Below are 24,633 nucleotides of genomic sequence, written 5' to 3' on the forward strand. Positions count from 1 at the left end.
GACTCAGGTCTCGTGTCTGTCATCATCATTAGGACAAACTAACGTTACTAACAGTCCTTTACTCTTTATTCAAACAGATTTCAGTAAAAACGCTCCAAATATGAACTTTGTTGTGTTCTTACTGGTTGCTCCTCCTACGCAATGCATGATGGTATATATTGCTCGGATAGTGACCATCAGTTGTACACTACTTTTCACAATGCATTGTGAGTGGACTATATAGGGTATGAGCATGCTCACTCAGAATTCTGACACCACTTCAAAATGGCGTTTTCACTAGTGAATAGTGAGTGATTTCTGACTCAGCCCCAGCGTTCCTTCCCTTCGGTGTCAGTTCGTATGTCTACCTACCCGTGGTCCTGTGTCATCTGTTTCTATCCTTGCGGCTCCTAGATATTTGTTTTTCCCTTTTTGGACAAAGAAGTAAGCCCTGGTTTTGCCTCTTTGTTTAATTAAATATTTTTGCTTTTCTAACCATGACATAAATCTTTATATGCAGTCAACACATCTATCTAAAATCTTGTCTCCTTGTGTTTTAATAGTTTATCTGTCCTCAGGAAGTTTTGTAATGAAGGCTGTAATTAATGTGTCTTGTCAAAACTGTTTTGTAAACAGGTTTTTAATTAAATCTGACATTTAAATAATTGCAAACACAAATCATGCACAGTGTTTAATCTCACTCTCCAGATTAAATAAACCAAATCCTCTATGATTGCAACTGAATATCAATAAATTGTTGCTTTGCCTAATTACTCACAGGGACACTGGAATAAAATATGATAAAGAAATGGTTGACTTTGTGATTCAATCTCCAAACAAATGTTTTGTACTTTAACAATAACAATGCCATCCAAGCTGGGGCGAATAATTTTATTAAACAAAATTAGAAAACAATAATTTAGGGAGATTGAAGCAAAAGCAGTTGAATATATACACATCTATTCATACCTTTTGTGTTTATCCGAGGAGAGACTCTTCTTGCTGACCGTTCCATCTTGCTGTAGGCTCTTTTCCAGTGAGAGTGGTGTGTCCCGAATTTGCAGAGACATCACTAAGGTATCCTGGCTGGCTGGCAGGGTCTCCTCATCCCCTCCCTGTTGGCCCAGATGCTGCTTAGCATAATCAAAGCCCTGGACTGGCTGATGGACAGGTTCAGAAAGAGGAGTAAGAGAAAGAGAGATAGTTTTAGTTAGGCTGTTTGTTTCAAATACCTTAGTAATAAGGACCCTAATCCACAGGAGATACAAAGAGATAAACATGAGCCATACATTAAAGGTGTTGCATGGACATACATCTCTAAAATCCTCAGTGGTGTATTCGTTAAGAGATGTCCAGAGGATTAAGGGAGCAGGAGTGGGATTACTGAGCTGTGGTGCCTTGAAATAGATAAGCACAGATTTAACCGAGGCCCTTTCTCATCTTCTTCCAAATTCTTGTCAAAGAAATAACCGGCAGTAGGAGGTGACAAGATGAGATCTGGAGACTTTTACAGAAATATAGAAGTGAAGTTAAGCTTCCAGATGGATTGGTGGATAAGATTGATGAGGATTCATGGATGTCTTCCTGGTTATGGAGCGGTTAGGGGCCAAAGGAGTTCAAACCCACACATGTATACACTGCAATATTAAGGACTACTCTCATGGGAGTGTCATAAATTGTCAGACACACATCGTTGCCTCAGTGCAGCCAAGCCATGGTGCAAAGTCAATATGTGATACTCCCCCGATGGAGAAACATGCATCCCCTCTCTCTCTCTCTCTCTCTCTCTCTTGACAGCGCACACACACAGGAACATAAAGATTTCCTTCTACTTTTCTCACTAACTAAAAGTGCGACTGTAAAAAACTCTAACAAGGCTATATGTGAAAAGTGTTTGGTTTACAGTACAGCAGAGTGATACAGAGGAGCAACCACAAGTGCCTTATTTACATTTTCAGAAGTCACTCCATCTTAAACCATTTTAAGACTTTTGCCCCTTTTTTTTATACATATTAGGAAGAGCGGAATAAACTCTGTGAAATGTGAAAGTTTCTCAAAGCAGCCCCAAAATAATTAATATCTGATGGAATTAGGCTTTTTGGATGTTTTTTTGTTTTTTTTACAGAAGACTTTTCACGTTACATAATAATGACTGCTCTGAAAGTGGCACTAAAGTGGCTCTCACGGTTTAATATTAAAGATTTTATTACTTTCTCTCTCTCTCTCTATGAAATTCCATAAATAAAGCAGGTGGCATGCTGACTCGTCTACTCTCCATTTGCATTTACACGGATCTAAATCAGCTCGAGGAGAACTACTGAGCAAAAAACAAAAAAAAATATTTGACATCATTGTGCAACCATATACTTAAAACACTTTAAAATCTTTTTTTAAAAGGAAGTACATGCATGGTCACACGTTCATTTCCATACTAACCATTCTTTTTAAAGCTTACTCTTTCAATTGTGCCAAAAGGAGAATAAGAAGAAGGTCTAAACCGGCCTTTCATCCCAGATAATCTCATTGTAAAAGGTTTGTCACTCTAAAGTACAATGTGTTGGTAGTTGTCATCAGAACAGCAGGATTTACAGAATAGATGATGTTTCCTCAGTATTCATTTAAATCCTTCTGTTGGCACAGTTGAGCCCTGAAGATGAAAACATGGATCAGTAATGAGGGAAAAACAAAGAGGCGGGGTACCTGGTGATAGTAACCCACATCTCGCCGGTACGCCATCTGAAAACAAAGACAGAGGGAAAAAAGTGTGTGAGTTCAATTTTAAGATTCTATCTCTAAATGCATTGATAGTGTCATTTAGATGGCCGACGCAGACCTTACAGGAGAAAACAGGAAACTTTCTGTTGGATCACAGTCACAGACACAACAGATTTTCTTTGTATCTTGTTTACTACCTGACTCTTATTGCACCCCATCTTCAAATCCACAGATACTGATTCTAGGGCGGCAACTCAGGATTATTTTCACTACCGATTAATTCACTGATAAGTTTATGAATTAATTAATTAAACCTGCATTGCAGATGTTTTGCATCCACATCCTACGTGAGAAGTGACACAAATACTGTTGACTTATGCTGACTTATACTGACAGTGCTGCCCAAAGAAGGAGCGTTACACCAGCGTTGAATCCATGTTTGTCATCGATATGTATCCCTTATTTTACTCTGATCTTTATCTCTGAATAACAAGTTTCGTTTTAATTTAGACATCAAAAACATTCTTCAGAGCTGCTTAGGCTTTTCTACATATAGACGTTGCCATATACTAGTTGATGTGGTCTAAAGCCCCTTTGTGGTTGCTCCCTTCTTCAGCTCTTGCACACCAATAATTCCTGGATGACCTACAACACAACTACTTTATTCTCCAGTGAAGGTATATGATTTAATAGAAACTATATTTAAAAATGTGACTCATCCACAAATTACAGAGAGATTGTCTTATAATAAGCTTACTCAGCATCATGTAAAAGTTTGTTTTGAAAAGGTCTGATTACGTTCATTTATATGAAGAAGGTCTGCACAAAAAAGCTTTATACGAGAGTAACATGCACATATAATCCATGGATAGATATCTGTTTGAATTATTTGTTTTTCCAACCAGAAGTAAAAACCCAATCACATTCAATTTACAATGATATAAAACCAAGAAAATAATTGAAACGATGAACAAGTTATCAAAACAGAGCCGGTCTGACTGTAAAAGATGTTTCAGCTTTAACTCAGTTTCAGCACAGACGGACAGAGAGGCAGATACCTTAGCTCGGGGATTGAGGTTGCCGATGGCATCGGCTTTAAAGTCATTTTTATTCTTCCTGCACAGCACAGCTGTGATGATGATGATAATGAGTGTTACCACGGCGATGGGGGCCAACACTGCCGCAAGAATCCAAAGGTTATTAGGAGGATTTTTCACCACAGCTGAAAACAGAAAAGCACTTCATTAACATCACCACATCATTGCATAATAATCAAATCGACTCTGGACACAAAATAATTAAAGATTGTCTATGTATTGATTGATTGGAAGAATGACACACAGCAAAATGGACCTGCTTTAACATGCAGAATCATCAATTACATCCATGCTATTGAACTGCCTAACCTGATATACAGTGAGATGGATTCAGCTATTGTAGGCAGAAATCTATAAGAGGATGCAGCTCTCCCTTTTCTCTCTCTCCCCTTCTATCTTCACTTAGCAGTGAACTGCAGCCCTAAAAAAAACACTGTCCTGCCAGGAGTGCTTCAGAGACATTAGAGAGCAAAGAGCTTTCTCTTCTCCCCATACTCCATCTCTTCTATCTATACTCAGCAGGATGACTCATGTGTTTCAGTTTGCATGTCTGTCTGTGTTTCTGTCTGTTTGGCTGCTTGTCAAATGATAGAAGAAAGCTGTGCTCACGTTCCGCCTGCAGCTGGACAAAGTAGCCGAGGGTGAGCGCCATGGTCTGAGAGTCCACTGTGTTCAGGACTTTGGCAGCTGATGTGCCGGATAAAGGAACACCATTGTGCTGGACGTAGTAGGTCATCTCAGCTGGATTCTTTAACCCTGAAACTCTGCGGATGCTCACCATCTAAATGTGGAAAAAAAGGAAAGGAATGACACAAGTTTCCTTGAACTTTAGCTGTTAATGAACATCTTGTATATTGTTCAGAACCAATTTACATTACAAAGAGGAAATACAAATAAAGCCAAGCATCTAGGTGTGGAGTCTCATGAGAGGTTAAAAACTGCATGGAAGAGTACTTACTTTGTAAAACATTAAACCTCTGGCCTGTTTTGAAGAGCAATTAGTTGATGATAAGCTGAGAAACTCCCTAATTATCAAGGGCTGACCGCAAGTTATCATGCAAGCGTGTGTAGGAGTGTGTATCAAAGAGTGCATCTCATGAAATATTTATACTGTAAAAAAAATTAGAGCTGTTGGTTTATTGCTTTAATTTCAACTTCATTGAACATCTACATACATTTTTTAAAATCCAAAATATATAACTTTTTTACTTTCTAACCCTATGCCTTGTTGACTGTTAGTTCTTACAGGAATAGGTCAGACGAGGCCCTGTCCTGCGTTACTTCCTTACCTGAACAGTGTAGCTGTCTACAGCAGTAGCTCGTCTGAAACGATTGCCCTGCTGCCCTGCCAAAACAAAAAGCTCTGCCAGCCGTTGCTCCATTAGACTGGCAAAGCTTTGGTACTGTCCCTCCAGACTGGCGTTATCCACGTCCTGGATCACTGCAAATGTAGACAACAAAAAGGAGAGTGGCCAGATGGTTGTTGATAGCGGCAATACATGATTGGCAAAAAAGAGATGAGCAAAAAGAGAGAAACGAGAGAGGTCAAATTAAAAATGTGTGTGCTACAATAAACACACCAAACATGTAAGAATAATACCAGATTTCTGATTTCCCTTGGTGCTCTGTGTTTCATCAATATGTTAGTTGACAAGTTATTATTAGCCATAGCAACGTAAAGCTAATAATACTGTTTAAAAAAACGCTATGCCTCCTTGAAGCTTGTTTTGAAGACTGCCCCCTGGTGGTAAAATGTCACCTAATTTAGCTTTAATCTGGTTCCTTTTTATCAATTGTTTACAGGCAATAAAGCCGGTCGTACATCTTGTTCAGGTGTGAGTGAATCCAATTATGTAGGGGGAGACCTTGGGCTGACTTGGCCTCTCATGGCAGTAAGTGCAGGGTTAAGAGGCACACAGCATAATCTGAAGGGTCATCCATTAAACAGTGTAGCACTGTGTGTGCCCTTGAACACTGAAACACACTGATGAATGAAGCCGGCCGAGGAGATAAAAAACAACAAGCAATCCAGAGGTCATATGCATCTTATTGATCCACTGAAAGGACTGATTGTAAACATAAGCTTATGCATGAAGTCCTTCATATCAAATAAGTAGCACCCTGTAAATTGTTTATAATTGTAAAGGAATTATATATATTTCATTATAATGGTTGTATTGTAGAACATGCACACGTGTCCCCACTGAATATGTGAAAATGTTTTAAAAACAATGATAACCCTACCTGTAATTACCCAGAAGTCTCTGGTAGCAACAGAGGTGTTCAGATTGTGATACTCCAGTGCTGCCAAGACATAAAAACATGATGCTGTTACCTCTGAGAATCAGTGTTAGCTTCATAAATGAAAACAGTCATGTTCACTTTGTAATCATCACCTCATTATTTAATGTCTTTAATGTTTTTTTTTTTTTTATCTTTTAAATGTAATAATTAGATTTTTGATTTCATATGAAAATGGTACGTTTGCTGCATGTTTTAGCAAGGTACATTTGCTACCCCCCACATCAACATATAACACCCAGGGTCTTCACCCAGGGACTAGACCATTTCTTTCTATGAAAAGTTTCGACATATTGGTATTTTTTTTAGTAAACATTGCATTTTGACACACACACACACACACACACACACACACACACACACAGAGAGAACACCTAAACACCACTTACTAATTTTGTGTACAAACTCAACTTTTTCATAATAACATTTTAATGAATTTCCATCCCTCTTAAAAAGGTACAACGTTATGCTCGTTGAAGAAGTATTTAACTGTTATTCATCATAACATTATAAAATTAATCCAAAGTGCTTTAAAATTCCTGACACAAGTGTAGAAAAGAAAATTAACAAGGACCTAATTGTACATTTGAAAGCTTTTATTTAAAAAAATTACAATGTGTTTAAACTTTAAATACAGAAAATTAGTGGCTACTTAGTGGTTACTTAGTGGTTATTTTGTGGTTACTTAGTGGTTACTTATTCGTTTCACACTAACAATGGAAAATGTGTGTACCTTATTTTAAGGTGTTACCGATGAACAAACTATGATAAGTAGGATTTTTTGTGTTTATAACTACTTTATAATGTTTGAACATGAGCCTGGTTGTGACTAAAAAACTAAGACCCTATGGGGGTTAAAAAAAAAAGTCTGACCTGATATGAGAAGTATGACTTTGCAGATAATATTACAGATTAATATTGATAATTAACAGATACAAACATGATTAAAACTCTCTGCAAACACAAATAGCGTTCACGGGGGCAGTGAGAGACAGAGGCAGACAAGTGAGAGTAAGTGATGATTTATTCACGAGCCAGGGAGAATTAAGCTGAAGAGAGTGAAGCAGTAAACTTCTCTGTTTCTATAATATGATTAATTAATAAGATAGATTAAAAACCTCGAGATAATGAATAATGGCTGTTTGAATCTTTCCAGAATGTTAAAATTTAAGCAGGATCCAAACATTTCTGACCGTTTTGTTTCAGAGTGGTGCCATATAGATGCCAAGAGAGAGATGGTCATTACCTCAAAGAAGATTACGAGACCTTTATCAAGGAGTACTCGGTAAGTAATGCAAATCTGTTGGTGGTGGGCGGTGGTGGTAGTGAGTTGGCTTGTCAGTGTAGTTGTCACTCCTTTAAGTTTACAGAATAAAAGGGTAATATCACCCATTTTTGTGAAAAAAAAGTATTTAAATGTGTTTTTCCTAACCAAGCCATCTAAAAACATCATGCTCAAACAACTATTCTAGGATCACACTCTACCTAGTTGGAGAATGTCAGTGACTTTTATGCACACAGATTGGGCCGTAATGATTACTGTGATGGTCACCTTCAGAGAATTTAAGTCTGTAGTAGCATTTATTTGTGTTGGAACAAAAAAGAATGGCTGTTAATCATTGTTTTTGCTCTGTTCTATGTCTCTAAGGACTGTTAGCTGGCGTAGTCATAGAGAGACTTGCGGTCCTCTGTGATCTCCCGATCATTGCCTGTTCCTGCACCATGCTACTTGGATTGATTTATTCTCTGGACCTGAGCTACCCAACACCTTTGCAACATACTTTTGATGTGTTCAAACTTGAAGATGTATGAGTAGACACAAGAACAGAAGGCACATTTAAATGTTGCTGTTCAGCATCTGGCAGGCTGCAGAGGATTTTTAAATGCCAGCATCATAGACGTTGTCTGGATTGTTAGCTTGTAGTTATACATGACCATTTCCTGTTGCTGTCAAAGTTGCACTTCAAATAATTGTAATAAATACCTCAAAAGGACATTTAGGTTGACATTTTATCAATATAATGTTTATAAAGTATAAAGTGGTTTACGTTATGTTATTGTGAAAACATTAATGAACGCAACAAAGCCTAAAGAAATGCATTCGAGAAACCAGATGCACAAATCATATTCAATCAACAAAATGTAGAGATAATAAATTAAGAGACAAATCACATTGGTTCAACGTAATATTGTTATTTTTGATTTGGGGTCAAATTACATTGGGTCAACGAAATATAGATATGTTTGATCAAAGCAATTTAATTTACTCTGATGAAAGTGGTAAGATACAATTGGTTTAATCTAAAAAAAATACAATTACAAAAAAAATTACGTTGAAATAATGAGTCATTTTTTTGAGAGTATGTTGTCACTGCTTCTTTGCTGCTAGCATAGCAACAAGTGGTCTCAGTTTGGTGCATTGTTTGTGATTGAAATCTCAGGTTAAAGCCTCATTATCACTGCATTTCAGACAAACACTGAAGCAAGGCGGGCGTTCAGCTGCCAGAGCTCCGGTTGTCTCTGTGTTCTCTTACATCTATTTCCTGCCTGATTAAGCTTTTGTGCCGCAGGCTGCTGCAGTGTTTTTGGGAATGCTGTATCACCAGCCTGTGAGAACAAACTCGCAACAGAAATGTACACTCAGGCATTGCGTGAGAGAGGAGAGAGAGAGGTGGAGGGAAGGGGGCAGGGGATGCAGGTTGACAGGAACAGTAAGGGCTTAGGCATTTTTAATAGATAGGGCAATCAGTAGACAATATCCATAAGTGCGAATCATTAGGAATTTACTGTAATCATTTTACATAATGCAAGGCTTGGGGATACAACCTTAAACAAATTTCAAGTCATTCCAAGAACTTGAAAATCACCAACAGGGAGCTATTATTAAAGCAATATTTCATTTCAACATCAGAACTTAGGCTATAGTTTTAAATGACGCTTATTATTTCCTAAAAAGAGATCTTTTTCAATCAGCTCCAGGCATATTCCACCTAAGAGAGACTGGGGGAATAAAAGAGCCTAGCATCGGCTGTTTAGCCTACACACGCCAAGGAACCAGTGGGTACTCAGTGCTACAAACCGGCACATCGGAGTGGTGTGAGATCGCAGGCCTTCTCTGTCAGAGCCCAAGGTGGTACGAGAATCCCCCACTGTTAATTATTTACTGCGATAATTGGCGTTGAAGTGAGGAGGCAGCCGCTGCCAGCATATGCTCACACCTCCTGTGAACAGTGTAATATCACTAATGGCGAGCCTGCAAAACAAACAGAGTAAAATCCCTGTCACACTCTCTCATTCTTTCTCTTACTGCCCTGTCTTACTGAGTTTTTCTCTGTGTCAGTGTCTGCTCCCCCAGTGTGTTTCTAATGCTCTATCTCTTTCTCTCTGTTTCCCAACAGATTCATCCTGCCTGTTGGTAACTTTTAGAACTTAATTCAATCCTGACACATTGCAATTTATAATCTAATGCTCACTAACAGAGGTCCTGTTTATCTAAATTTAAACAGTGTGTGATCCGCCCTAAATAACACTGACCTGCAAATTTCATGTCTTATATCCTTTTTTTTTTGTGACGTCAGTATTGCATAATTTGTTGCAGGCGGGTAAAGAGTTTAAGGGTTTACTGAGATTGTCCATGTATGCCACTGCGGTTTTAAAGCGGACTGAAAAAAATAAATCACTAACACCGGGTCCCGGATGAAGGGAGATACATTTAAGCTAAAGCACTGAACCATAATCTGTTAAAAAAGTTTGTAAGAGATTTACAAGTCACACTGTACAGTACAGACACAAGAAACATGAAGGAGAGATCTACTGTAGTTGATGATATCTAGGTGCTGTTCCGCAGAGAAAAGAGAACAATGACACAACAATACTGAAGGTCTACAACTTCTATTCAAGTGAGGAAGTGTCTGACAAAGGACACACCAACCCCCAAAGATACACTGTGTAATATTTGATTCTAAATTATGCTAAATGCAGTTCAGCAAGGTATAGAGAATATCTATAGCTCATTAACTCGCTGGGCTCAGCAAAGGAGAAATTTGAAAGCGCAAAAATTGACCTCTGGATTAGGTCCAGATAGACGCTAATGCAGGGTAGCCCCCAGCTTAATTCTTGGCTCAAGCATCTACTCTGCTGTGATCCTGAGCATGATCTTGCATAGCCAACGCTGAGACTTGTCAAACTTACCAAATTCTAGAGAAATTCATGTACCATTACAACTAAGCTAGGGAGACATTTCTGCATGAACAGAACCATAACAAGGGGTGTAAACATAAAACGTAATCCACAGCCAATCGTAAAGCTGCCTCTTCCAAAGTTTCCTTGAACCCCTTCTTTTTAAATACATATTCACTGGAAAGCCTGACACACACACACACACACACACACACACACACACACACACACACACCAAACATATATATATATATATATATATATATATATATATATATATATATAACCTATAACACTGCACTGTTTTTTCATAGTGGATATTTATACAATGTCCCTGATAACACATACGTTCATTTGAGTAGGTCAGCGGCATTCGGTAGGATTTAGCCCCCAATACACAATCATGGTAGTAAGGGGAGTGTACTGTATAATAATCATCAGATGTCGCTGTCTTGGTTAAAAGACGAAATGTTGAGTATTTGTTGTACTGTAGTTCAGGTTTGTCAAATCATATAAACATAGGAAACTGAAAAATAACTAACATTGCACCAGTTCAGTTCCCTATACTAAAAAACACAATGAATGGTAATAATTCCAGAGGGACATCAAGCTATATATTTAAGGAAAACAACATACAACAGTAACTAATAGGTGTTAATAGCTAAGTCCCAACCGATGATGTTAGCATTAAACCAATCCTCACTAACACTACTTATCTTCAGGAAGCTATAGTTAGCATTAGATTTTAACTTTTGTCTTTCCTCATGTATATTGTACTAGAATCAAATGGTAATGTCAAAGGTAGTTGCATGCTAACTTTAGCTGTTGTCTAATAGTAGTAAATAAGTAATTTAATACAAATATAACAAAACATCTAGGTTTACAATATCCGTCGTCTTTTCAGTTGCTGTTTAATCATTGAACACTTAAATGATAATTTATCATAAATGCTTTATTACCTTTGAATGAATAAAGCAATCCTTGAATTCACCATTATAACAGATTAGCATTTGAGCCTCCAACCTATTAAATGATGTCAGAGGAATATGGAAGCCTGGGAAACGTGTGAATTGTCCACTTTCTACAAAGTTTTTAAGCAAAATGTTTCACACCCAATGTGCAGACTTTACAGAACAACGTGCAAGATGCAGCTTGTTATTACTTTAGAACCAATGTAGATAACAGGCATCTGTATGAAACATTCAACTTCTGTTTACACTAACAAAACATGGAAACTCAAATCCAGAATATATGCTCGGCTTCTTATTAGTCCAAAGCCTTAAACTGAATATACGTGGGTGTTTTCTGGGTAAATCTCTATGTAAAATAAATGTCAATCCTCTGCAGTTAGCCAGATCTTTTGCTGAACCTACATTTAGAATTTGCTGCAAATGGGGTCAAACAAAAGACATGTTCATGATCCTTCAGGGAATTAATAAAGTGCCATAAAAATTTTGTGTGTTATTATATCAAATATGCTTTTTTGTATCTCCCTCTGCTGAGCAGTTTACATATCATTCCCCTGTTACACTGGGGATAGAAACAGGCTGCACTCTGGAACTGTACTAAGATTGCTGTTTAGACTCCCGCTGAGTCCTTGTCACTCTTCATTTGTTTTTCTCTGAGTACATCTGTACCACAGATGGATCGCTAGGCTGAGTCTGTCCTCAGAGGGGGCAGAGATTAGAGGCATGGGCTTTGTTGTATCTTAACATCAACTATCTTTAAGTGACTCATTCACTACCCACTCAAAAAAACATCCAATTACTGACAAGCTGGATTTAGTCAGACTTTAGTCAGACTTAGTCAGATGTTCTGAGCTTCATTTGTCTAGAAAGACCCTGCTCATGTGAATGCATGAAAACACACTAAACATCTTCAGTTTCATCAGGTATTGATTTCTAAACTATTATTAGTTTATATTTTGATGGCTATGTTTACATGATCCAACCTATAGATGACAGACCAAATATATGTGTAAAGCCCCCTGTAGGCTTTAATTGGGAAAAAGGACCTTTTTTTTTTTCTTTCGTAAATCTAATTTGCATTTGGAGAACTAAATAGTCCTGCCAGAATTTAAAAAACGACTTCTGGTGTCTCTTCTTGTACCACTTTTATTTTACCCCTGACTGACAGATGTAATTCTGAATGCAAATGACAACTTACGCTCAGCGATGATAAGTGGTGGATAGAAGAGGAAGTAGCCAACCAGCTCAGCTGACAGCTGACCGAGGAGGTTTGAGGCAGTGGTGCCATTAAGGAGGACAGTCCCGTTCTTCAAAGTGTAGACCAACGACACAGCCGGGGAGCCTGTAGCCTGGGAGACACTCACCATCTGGGGTACAAACAGAGTAAGAAGAAGGCACATAAGAACTTAGGTATAATCATAACTGCTCCATGCAAAACTGAAAAGATTAGAGCACATGCTCCTGAACACAATGAGAAAAAAATCAAACAATCATGTAAAATATATTATTGACTTGGATTAACAAATCATCAAGAAGCAGAGCATCCAAGAAATTGGAGAGGCATTAAAGAATGGAAGACTATTGTAACCTACATTTTTTTTTCACACAGACATAAACATTGAATTGGCTCAAAATAGTTTGCACTTAAGTGTGGCAGCTCATTAAAATTCATTCAAACATTGCCTCCCTAAACATAATTAATTTGCATCTCAGAAGCAGCTACGGTTTAAAAGGAAAAGCCTTATACACAGAGGCACAATTTTGCACAAACTGCACACAGTTTGCATCTGTTTGCAGCTGCCAAATCAACTCAACCATGCTGTAATACTGATGTGTAAAAGAAAAATATTTTTCTAATATGCTGCAGATTATATTCAATTAACTGTTGTGTGGAGAGAACACCGAGGACAGCCGAGCACAGACTCTGTGAATTGACACTTGGAATTGAACAATAGCCAATAGGGAAGAGAGCTGACTGAAGCAGGAAGCACAACAAACATTACCATTACAGAAAACAGCAAACGCAAAGCATAAAGTTAAATGGATGTCAAGTATTTATACAACATGTTGTGAAAAACAGACCACAGTCCAAGTGACAAGGAAAGGAGTTGGACCAAAATGTTTTAGACCAGTTAACAGCTAGCCACATTTAACTTGACCATCATGTTTGTTTACTCTTAAGCCGCGTTTGACCGCACGAAATTACACATTTTGATAGTGGACACTGGTTGTTGGTTAATGAATCGGTTAGTGTGTGTTGTGCTGAGTTGGTCGCACACCACACACTAAAAGAACTGAACGATCTGTCATGTGTGTGTGCTCTCACATTTTCTAAATCCTTTTAAAAATCTTTGAGTGTGTGGCAGGCCTAAGTCTAGCTTTGATTAACTTAAATACCCAGACACCAGAGCTTTACACCACAGAAGCACCTACACAGTGATAGGAGCTACCCAAGGGTTAGACCACTGTACCTGAACAGAGAGCCTGCTGTTGACGTTGAGCACTTTGGCCTGCGCTTCAGAAAACACCTTTTCCAGCCTCTGTTCCATCATTTGAGAAAACCGACAGGACCGGGGATCATCCCCTGCTCCCACAAACTGCAGCACTGAAACATAAAAACAAAATGAGCACACAAAAGTAAACAATGAAAGGACTACTAATGCCATTTCTATATTTCTGTAGGTTACAAATTTGTATTTTTGCTTTATCTTGCTGTATTCATTTTGGAAACGATTAGAATATGATAAATGTTATTGTAGGTATAAAGACTTGTCTTTTTTATTTTTGGAAGTCTCAAACCTAGTTTTCCTCTGAACTCTCTCCAGTGCACCATCACAGCAGGAACAAATACCAGTAATTCTCCAGCTGATCTCTGACTTATTTTTGTCTTTCATCCCGACTGAGCACCAGCTGACCTGTTTTTATCTGGAAGCCAGGGGCTGGAATGGGTCTCCATGTTGTCACGGGGAGGGGCAGCGCTGTTACCATGGGGAGGTACTGTCGCAGGTCTGCAATCATCTTATCACGGCCATAGGAGTTCAAGGCTTCCAGTACAACAGAGGGAACGTAAACCATGTCCCCTCCAGTCACGTGATAAGCCACTGTCATGTTGGGAGATCCAAATACAGTCTCCACCTGACAGGGGAAAGGAGAAATTAAAATGATGTGTCATCCAGGAAGTACAATATTCTACCCCAATAAGTGTTCAATATTTATTCCTAAGTGGGCCATGATAAAGAGTAACTACACTCATAATCAAGTGTGGGCAAGAGTGGGCTATAATTCCCAGTAACACACTGTCCACTGATGTCACAACGGTCTTAGAGTACATTTTGACATTACAGTTAAGTCAGATGTTACACCGTTTAAGATCAGCGAACACTAAAATATTAATATGTAAATATACCAAAAAGCACCATGTATCATAATATCAGTTACATTTGCAGAGGTCAACTGAAAAAAACTTTACAAAGCAAAATATCCAGAAACAAAATGTAGTCTGTTTTTGGTTCATTCAGAGACAACCTAATATCACTGTAGGTATAAAATAAATCAAGTGTGACAGTGTAGCTGTTATTACTACTGTAATAATGGGTGAATTCTTTATCTATTTCCTTGAGGGTCCTGGTATGGTCCATGCTGCATGACCACTGTCACACTGTTGTTGTTAATATCAACACCTCTGCTATTCCTGTAATGACACGTCAATGAAAACAAACTGTATGAACCAAGTCTGAATTTTATTTTCATTTGATTCTGAAAAAAAAAGAACCGTCCACTAAATCGAGCAATATTGTCTTAATTACTTCAGGCCCCAGTTTGTACAGATTATAGTTGGATTCTTTATCCATTCATGTGTAAGGACTTTGTATTTGTGATATGTATTACATTTTTTCTCATTAGACGTCTTTGTAAATTCAAAACAGAAACAGGTTGTGTATCACAGTGAATTTCCCTTTGCTTCTATGGTCACTGAAGTGCTTTTTGATATGTGAAGTTTCCCAACGTAACCTTGTTAGCTGTTCTTTTTATGGAGTTGTCTGACATATGAATGTGAGACATCCATAGTGTGTATTTTCTGTCCAGAACATTGACTTCAAGCTTCTTGCAGCTTCAAGAAACCAACTTGAAATGTCTTATGAAATGGATTTCTCAAAAAACCACTCCTCATATTTTGGGTTTTGTGTTCATGTCTTGTAGCTATCTTTGTCCTGCACACAACTTCTGTTTGGTCTGTTGATTCCTGTAACCTTTAAATATAACCCAGAACAGAAACTCACTCAGGTCAGAGAGAAATCAACAAATTATTTTGACTTTCTGTCTCTGCTGAGCAGTAAATAATCTGGAACAGCCAAAGAATTGGACTTAAAAGACATTTTTTATTTCATAGCTAGTAAATAAAGTGTGAACGTATTAAAACATTGGGCCTTTATATGAATATATAAAGGTAATTGCCAAAAAACTAATTCTCAATATGGACTTTTAAGCAGGACCACCAGGTGGAATCAATCAGTCATATAAGCAAACGACTCAATGACTAAATATTGAAATGTATTAAATTGATGGAGCAGTTAAAGAGAAGTCCAACCACTCGCTAACGAGGTAAACAGGACAGAGATTTATTATGATGTACAGACATGTGGAGAGATCTCTGAGGGACCGAAGGGCTGCAGGGAAGAGAGAGGAGAGAGAAAAGATGAGCGAGACATGGCAAGGACTGTTAAATGGGGAGTTTGGGACAAAGAGGCTTATGTTCCTCCACTTCTTACCCAAGAGGACAGGTATCACTGTGCCCTCATTCTCACAGAAACACAGGGGGGAATCTGTGGGTTTCGTAAGCACGTGTGATGATATTACCAAATGTTGATGTGTGGGAGTTTGACTTATTGACAAACTGTAAATGTAATATGAAACAGAAAAATTGAATGATGATAGATGTAATGAAACTAGGTGTGTGTGTATATGAGAGGTGAAACCAATCAGGTCAGTTATCTAAACCCATATGAAAGCCTGTGCTGACAAGAGGATCCGCTGGCCCAAACACTGAGAGCCTGAAGTCTCTGTAGCACTCTGTCTCCTTACAATTCAGCCTTGTTAAAACCTCTGTGAAAAGAGCCCTTTATTATCACTTCATCCTCTCAGGCTTCACCCATGTGAAGGTGTCATTAAGAGATTGCATTTCCAGCGAGCCAGAGAGTGGAAACACACCCACTGACTCTGTCTCATAGAGTGTTAGGACTGCCAAAGATTAACTCCACAGATTTCAGTCATTTCCAAAAACTTTTCAGTCACTGGAGAGGCTTTGCTACAGGAAACAAAAAAAGTTGACTTCTATATATATATTTTTTTAATTCAAATGGTTTAGACTTTTGGCCCAACTCATTAAGTCTATCTCTCATCATCTTTTTAACATCGGCACTGCACATCGCTCTCCTCCCAACCGTTTATAGCCTATAATTAAACACAGCAGCAATTTCCCTTGCCGACAGCTTGCTTCCCATTGGATGAGAGCACAGTGCTACTAAAAGGAACCCAAGCAATGTAAAAATGGGTGACAGGAGTGCACCGAAGCAAGGCACCTCCAGAGACCACATCAGGAGAGAGACTGAACATGTGAGAGCACTGACCTTCACACAGGCAGGACAAATACACCTAAATACAGGCCTCACTCTCATTTATCTGATACTTCCACTCAGAGAAATACAATACCCAGGACATTTAACAGGACTGCTGATGTACAGGGAACACACACACACACACACACACACACACACACACACACACACACACACAAAACATGTACTTAACACTTGCTCAAAATTAGAATACTCTAAAGGTACTCCAACCCACTGGAGAGTGAGAGGTAGTGTTTTTTTATGTAGGAAATGAATCCCATTTTGGATGGCATAGTGGTGCAGTGGTTAGCATATAAAGTTGCCTCAAAGGAAGAAAGTTCATGGTTTGAATCCCTTTCGATCAGGGGCCCTTTTGTGTACAGTTGGCATGTTCACCCTTTGCATGACTAGGTTCTCTCCTGGTACTCTGGCTTCCTCCAACAGAACAATTACATGCATGTAAGGTAAAATGATGGCTGTGCTCGAAACAGCTTACTGTCAATCTATTCAGGATAATGTAAGTCAAAGCTCGGCAATCAGTGTTTTAATATTAGTATTTGACTGTAAGATAATGGAACATCTGGAGTATGTCTTCATCTCTGGGTTTTACATATAGATACAGCTTAAGGGACTCAAAACTGCATATTTTTATTTATTTTTACTGACCGCATTTAAGCACAGCTTTGCATAGCCAAAAGGTGCTCCTGGCACAAAGTCGCAGTGAGCGGAGATATAAGACACTCACTGGAGAGAGAGAGATTGGTTTTGGCACAGCTGGAACTATGATTGGTTCCACAAACGGCTTATCCACTGACACAAAAATCTTTGTGTGCGCACTGAATGGTTTGTATCACTATGGCAGGGAAAATGTTAAGACTATTTTCCACCTGCTTTTTTGTTGAACTAAATCTGGTGAGCCCACTGCTATGATAAGATTCTATTTTGTCAAAGTGTGGAGAGATTCTCATGGTGTAAATAAAAGCATGTATGTTGTGAACATCAGGGAATTGGAGCAACACTCATCTACAGCAACTAATCTACATATTCTTTCAGTGTTGGTACAGTTACTCAAATATGTGCCATCACCTGTCTTCTGGGACACATTCAGTCAACCTAATTTCTATATTAGTCCTCATCTCTTCTCACATAGCCTACATGAGGGTCCTTGGTAAGAGTGAATTTTCACTACCCTAATAAACCTCCAGATTTATTGTAAGAGCTCATATAGGAACCATTCGTAGTTCCATAATGTTAAAAAATTGTTGATGATTACTGTAAGCCTTAGTCTAAAGCAGAGCTACAGTTTGGGTCAGTAAAAATGAATTTGTCAAAGAACATGTCATAGTAGCAAAAAGCTTGAAGGGAATAACAATCATTAATATTCAAACAATTTCCCAAACAGGGCTGACTTATAGGCTTTTATTTCATTCATCAGCTTTAAGACATGTTAGTGACTCCAGTGCCTCTAAAATTGAACTTCTTACAATAATAGTCATTTTTTTTTATATTTAAGAAGGTAATACATCTCAAAGGTACCATGAGAAGTTTTTGTCCACAAGTAGTGACGTGGTGCTTTTTTTTCTGAGAGTGGGTCAATGTTTTGTTGGAATATCATGTATGAAAAAAGCAGCAATATGATCGTGAATGTGGACATGACTGACATGATCCACAGTTCTGCCAATAGTTGAACCCAATTTAAAAAAAACAAACAAAAGGCAAGAACGAGGCGGATGTCAAGCAAGCCAACAATGCAGGTTTCACCATTTTTTCCATACATTGGCTTTACTAATGTTTGAAGTGAAATTAAAGGTGATGCAACTAAAAAAAGTGCAAACATGGTAACATGACCTCAAAGATTTGGTGAGAAAAAAGTAACCGTATTAAAAACAATCTTTCGCAAAAATCGTCATGGTACACCTCTCTCAAATAAATGGATACTTTTGTGTATACTGATATGTTGATGCTGCTTTTTTCATTGATAAATCAACAGGATAAAAGATAAAATTCTTACTTGTGCCTGGGCTGAACTATCATTCAGAGCTTTTCTCAGGCCCTGACTGAGTCCCCTCCGTAGGTTCTGCCTCTGAATGCTGTCAAGTCTGTTTCTTCTCACATAGATGGAAACAACTAAGACAGAGAGGCAGACAACAAAGAGAAAAATCGAGACAGAAATGGGACAAAACATGTTAAAGGAATGACAAATATCTGAATATCTTTTTAAGACTGTCAAAAGTATTTTTTTGTACCTGTTTTTACCCACAGTCTCTCTGTGATGTTGCACAGCTGTGGTGGAGCCTCTGTGGTGGTGGTGAAGGGGGAAATAAAGATGGTGGTGGCTACCCTGGGTGGGCTTGTTCTGGGGACAGGTTGTGTGAACATCTTCCTGCTGGTTTGAGTTCTGATGGTTGTGGTGGCCGTTGTCCTCCTGGTCACAGGTGTGGGATGTGGTGTGGTAGTGGCGATAGACTGTGTGGTGACTCTGAGGATGGGCATGGTAGTAGTGGGGTCCGTCTTGGTGGTTGAAGCTACAGTTGTGGTGGTAACCTCTACAGAGGCCGTATTGGTGTCCTGTTGAGGGGGCAGAGGTGATACCTGAGATGTCCTCTCGGTGGGTCCAGCAGAAAGGGTGATTCTGACTGATTGAGAGGGGGCTAGACTGGCCACTTTTTCTTTGGGGAAAGTGAGAGCAACTGCTCTAGATGTTCCAACGGTCAAGTCGTCCGCCCCTGCCTCTGTAAGGACAGCAAAGGTCTTAGTAATTTCCTCCGAGTGATCAAAATCTATTGATAAGGTGAGACTTGGTGATGAGGATGAAAAAGTTGCAGGTAGAGGTGCAGGTACAGATGATGATGTATAGCTTGGGTACATGGTTGGATTGATTGACAACAATGATGATAATGGTGACAGTGAAGCTTTAGAGGACACTGAAATCTGTAAGGAGGATGAATGAGAAGCTTTGATACTACTATTTGATAGAGGCAAAGTCTCTGAAGACGATGGCAAGTGCTCTGTTGGAAGTGTGAACCGCCTTAGTTTATCATCCGTTGTGTGTTTGACATGATCAATATCAGAGATATCGCGTTGAATGCTGTTTGAAAGTGTGGCAGAAGTAACAAAGGAAGATTCAAGAGAGTCAACACTTTCCAGAAGAGGGCTGTTTTTGTTCTTGTATACCAATTCAAGCAAAGGATCGTGTGAAGATGGTGCAGTGTCAGTAGTTATTTGAGTGAGTGCCGAAGAGCCATCTGAACCCTGTGCTGATGGAGTGAAAGGGTTCACAGAGGCTTCTTGCCGTATATTGTTGGCCAAAGCAGATCTAAGATCACCTGGCAACAAATTCTGACTCTGTTCCTCATATCCTGATGTTCCTTTAATATATCCAAAAGATGTGTGTTCTCCAATAGTCGGATAAAGTAAAAATGGACCTGGAGCGACTACAGTTGAAGCAGTTGAGCTCAATACATGCAAATTACTCTCTTGTCTGTCTTCCAGCTTTGGATGTTCATATGATGGGCCATCTGCTTGTGAATTAGTATTTGCCTTATCAAAGCCAATGGATGTAGTTTGAAATTTAACGGCAGCGCTTAGAAAAGACACAGGCTTGGTGGCTTTCCACTGTGTATATGGTGCCATTTGCTTTGTGCCAATGCTGAAAATAGCACCAAATGTTTCCCTGCTGTTTCGTCCATCACTGTAGAAAGTAGGTGGAGCAGAGGAAGGAGTAGAGGGAATGATTGTTTGTCCACCGAAATACAAATCTGATTTATTACTGTTAGCACTGGTTACTGATCCTTGAGATTGAGAAATAGAGTTAGTTGTTGGTGTTTGGGTAATATCTGACCAGGAGGAATTCTGAAAGTGGCTCATCAGTGTCACTTTATCCTTATGGGACAGACTTGTAAGAGGTTCTAATGCAGCATCAAAGGTTACTGTAGAAGCGTGGATTTCAGTGGGAGATCCTTTGAAAGCAACTTCAGAACCTTTATTAAACACAAATAAGTCTTTTGCAGCCGTGAAAGAAGAAAAATGTGTAGTTAGCTGCACTAATGGAGCACCCTGCTCGTAAGACGTAGCGTGTCTGATTGGAGTGGAGTCTTCATTTCCATTTAATAAACTAGAAACTGAACTCTTTACAGCATTTCTCTGGAAGGGCACAACAGATATCTCTTTGTATGTCATGTGAGCATCTGAGGCTGGTGATGTTTTAATGTTTCCTGCATTTATTTCCAGCTTTAAAGTTGAAGGTGAACTGACTCCAGCTTGGTGAGATTCTTTCATATGAGAAGATATTTCAGCCGTCTGGTGAGACTTATTTGGATCTTGGATTTTACCAAATGTTGTATAAAACTTGTTGGAAAAGTTTAGTAAAGATCTTGTTTGAAAAGGTCTTTGTGAAGGGGTAATTGGGAGTGATATTGTGGCTCTGGGTTGGTCTGCAAAATTATCTGGACTATGGGCAGACAGGATAGTGTTATCATCAGTTTTGTTGTGGTTTGGTCTGTAGCTGAGAAGCAAGGGCAATAAGTTTGTGGGCTGAGTGGGAGTGAGACTTTTGTTCATGGTTTTGCCAGGCGCATCCTTTGCTAAGCTTACCAGAATTGTTGAACCAAAGAAAGTCATTTTTCTACTGCTGGAGGAAAATATAGAGCTTGGTGTCATCCTTTTTCTAGGCTCCTGAGCCATGCCCATGGGAGACCCTGTTTGAGTTACAAGATCTTCTACATTTCTGCCACTATTACTTTGCAAATCAAGTGGATCCGACACAAATGTGGAGGAGGTTGTTCCTTTTATGGTAACCAAACTGAGGGTTGAACCGGTGGTGGACTCATGCCTCGCCTGTGTGGGTGAAAGTGAGTTATTCAGGTGAGCTTGAGTGGTTATAGATTTGAGTTCTGCTCCTGCTCTGTCTCCCAGGCTGTAATCTATATTGATGGCAGGATCTCTGGGGCTGCCGGGACCTGCTGCCATCAGTAAATCAACAGGATTAGATGCATACTCTGAGGACACCATGCCAGAGTGGATATTTGTTAGCTTAGTGATTGCCATTTCAGTGAGAGATGTTTTACCTGGCAGAGACTGGGAGAAAACTGTAAAAAATGATCCAGAGCTTCTGAAAGACACTTCTGGGAACACAGTCGGATTTACGCCATGTGAACTGAGAGGGGACGTGATTGCATCTCTCACAATCTTCTGACCCACTGCTGCTATATTTTTTTCCTTTTCTGCATATGCTGTTGGATTATACATCTGCTCTGTGACATGACTGGCAGCTGAATAGCCTTTATGATCAGCAGACAGCGATGGTGATCTCAGACTTTGTAAAGCTCCCTGTTGCATTTGAACAGCTCGAGTCTCTGGATGAAAAAGAAATGATGTGCTAATGTCGGGATAAGTAGTTGATATAGAGTTCACATTAGGATTTGGGGCTTGAGTGGGTTCATACAAAATATAGAGAGGGTTTTGACTGGTGTATGGTGTATTAGTTCTGGTTGCTGGTGTCTTGAAAACTTTTGTGCCTGCACTCCTTGTGTATGTGTCACTCACAAAATGGATTGTTACTGCTGATGAATTGAACAAGTGTTTTGTCACTTTATTGCTCTTTTTGTTGCTGGTTATACTCAAAAAGTATGATGGTATGGTTGTTATGCGTTGAAGCCTCAGACTAACAGCCGGTAGGTTAACCACTGACTGAGTGGTGGACTGTTTGGGTGTTAGTCCGTCTGTCCATCCCAGAGACCCTGCTGGTGATAATGTTGCTGTTTCTGTTTGACGGGCATGGCTGGATGAGAACCTTTGTGCTTGAGATGAAGCTTCATGGTTTGTCCACCCAGCAGAAGTTGAAAGTGGAGACAGTACAGATGATAAAACAGTGGTAATGGTCTGAGCTGATGATGAAAATGGAAGAGATGATGCTGTTGATGAAGACAATGACGACACATTCTGTTTTCCATTCATCATAGACACATGTGAATGCCTGGAGGCGCTTGATGCCATGTTAACTGCCTGAGGTGATTTGGCATGTTGGTGAAACATGTTAGAAGTCAAACCTGAGCTGGCAGGAAAGGCCCTCTCTCCCGCAGACGACGAGGAGGACATGTCTGAGCCCTTGCTGGAACTATGTGAAGGCCATTGGGTGGTGTTGGGGTCATCCCTGGTGATAGTCGGCGAGGTCTGACTTTGATCAAGGCTCACTGGATGTTTGACAGTTCCTGCCATGACAGTTAAGACAGAAGAAAAGGCAGGCTGCCCTGATAAACTTTCCACCTCAGACTCTGAGTCACCATCCAAATGAACGAGTGAGAAAGGCACCTCCTCTGCCACGGACAGGTCAGCCAATGGATGTGCAGAAGCAACTTTGACTGCAGGGTCGCTTGGTAAAGATGAGGAGCCAGAGGCATCATAGGTGGGTTTTTCTGTAAAGAAAAACAAAAAGAAGAAAAAACATAGATTAAGATTAATTGCCATTCCGAATGCCTACTTATGAAGCTGTAGCTTTATGTCATCCCATTTTCGTTAATCTATAGAAGTTCCTATAAGGCACAATACTTTGTTTGTTTGGATCCCAGCTTCAGTGTAATATATAAGTTCTTCTTGCTGGGGTCTGCAGTTTACTTTGTGACAATACAATTTACACATTTACTTTGATAATCACAATACCCAATCATTACACGACAGACATCTCATCTACAGTTACAAAAACTAACCATTGACACAAATTTCAAAATAAAAACAAAGAAAACAGACATTACAAAGGCTCCGACTGAATCTAAAGCATCCAAAGAAAAACATGTTGGCATAAACAGCCCATCAAAGTCAGGTTATGTTTCAGTTATTTATTTTTAAACTGTATTTGTTTGTTTGCATTATTCCTTTATTGAACGCTGAGATGATGCGGTTTTTGATTTAGGTTAAAATAAAACAACCTAATATAAATTCTTAATTGTTGTGACATTCCAAAGGAAAACCATTAGTGAATACAAAAATCGTTTTTAACTTCAACTCAAGAGAGGCTGTCATTATTAACAATTGATCCTAACCCACAGTTAGGACCAGGAATTTTGGATCACTTGTACTTTTCTTATGCTACTCATTGAATTGCTACTTGGCATTTCAGTACAAAGTTATTGGTCAACATCTCCACCAATATGAGTCATCTGCTAATATGGGAAATAAAAACAAAAAGTGCTAGTAGTCATGAATATTGACCTTAGATGAGACTAGCGCTGTGTGTTTAAAGTGCCTTTAACCTGAGTTTATCCTTTCTAATGGCACTATTGTAGTTATAGGGAATCCATTAATCAATAGTTATGAGCTTCTTGTTTTATAAAAAATAATTTAGTCTGCAGTTTAAATTATAATTATCTCATAGTTAAAGAGTTTTTACAACAATCTTTTGGGTTTGAAGCTCTGAATTTTGGCTCAGACTCTCTGCAGCTCTCTTCCAAAAGTTAAATGGTCAAATCCCCATTAGGGGGTCTTCTCAAAAGATATTTCAAAACAAAAAGGAGCATCATGCGAGGAAGAGAAACACATGCCAAATGTTTTTTTTTCTACAACCTGGCAACCCAAGAGCTGTTCTATGAATGACTCTGAACTGATTTATTAGGCAAAAAACGCTCTCAGATGACATGTTGTTTCCGTCCCATTAACTGGCAGCGTGAAAAATCTCATGGTCTAAACAGTGTGCATATTTATTTAGCCTGCGTGTCAGCATAAAATTACCTCCTCTAAACATGACAGATTAAGCCATTATAAAGAGCCAGGTATGGTACACTGCCA

The 24,633-nt window shown here is 39.1% G+C and overlaps 1 protein-coding gene across 4 annotated transcripts in view; it reads right to left on the reverse strand.

Moving 5' to 3' along the window:
- The window catches only part of kiaa1549lb (KIAA1549-like b), a 72,558-nt gene that overhangs the window by 17,922 nt on the left and 30,003 nt on the right, over positions 1-24,633 (reverse strand). For all 4 annotated transcript variants that reach the window (XM_061041692.1, XM_061041686.1, XM_061041676.1 and 1 more), the window contains exons 2-13: positions 22,902-23,267; positions 19,101-19,586; positions 18,866-18,981; positions 14,155-14,374; positions 13,711-13,844; positions 12,438-12,606; positions 6,036-6,095; positions 5,081-5,232; positions 4,401-4,572; positions 3,753-3,916; positions 2,680-2,715; positions 949-1,139 (exon numbers count right to left, since the gene is read on the reverse strand). In XM_061041692.1, the coding sequence (XP_060897675.1) occupies positions 949-1,139; positions 2,680-2,715; positions 3,753-3,916; positions 4,401-4,572; positions 5,081-5,232; positions 6,036-6,095; positions 12,438-12,606; positions 13,711-13,844; positions 14,155-14,374; positions 18,866-18,981; positions 19,101-19,586; positions 22,902-23,267 (2,266 nt within the window). The remainder of the gene's footprint in view (positions 1-948; positions 1,140-2,679; positions 2,716-3,752; positions 3,917-4,400; positions 4,573-5,080; positions 5,233-6,035; positions 6,096-12,437; positions 12,607-13,710; positions 13,845-14,154; positions 14,375-18,865; positions 18,982-19,100; positions 19,587-22,901; positions 23,268-24,633) is intronic.

Source organism: Labrus mixtus, chromosome 1, assembly GCF_963584025.1.
Source record: "Labrus mixtus chromosome 1, fLabMix1.1, whole genome shotgun sequence".
Classification (NCBI taxonomy): domain Eukaryota; kingdom Metazoa; phylum Chordata; class Actinopteri; order Labriformes; family Labridae; genus Labrus; species Labrus mixtus.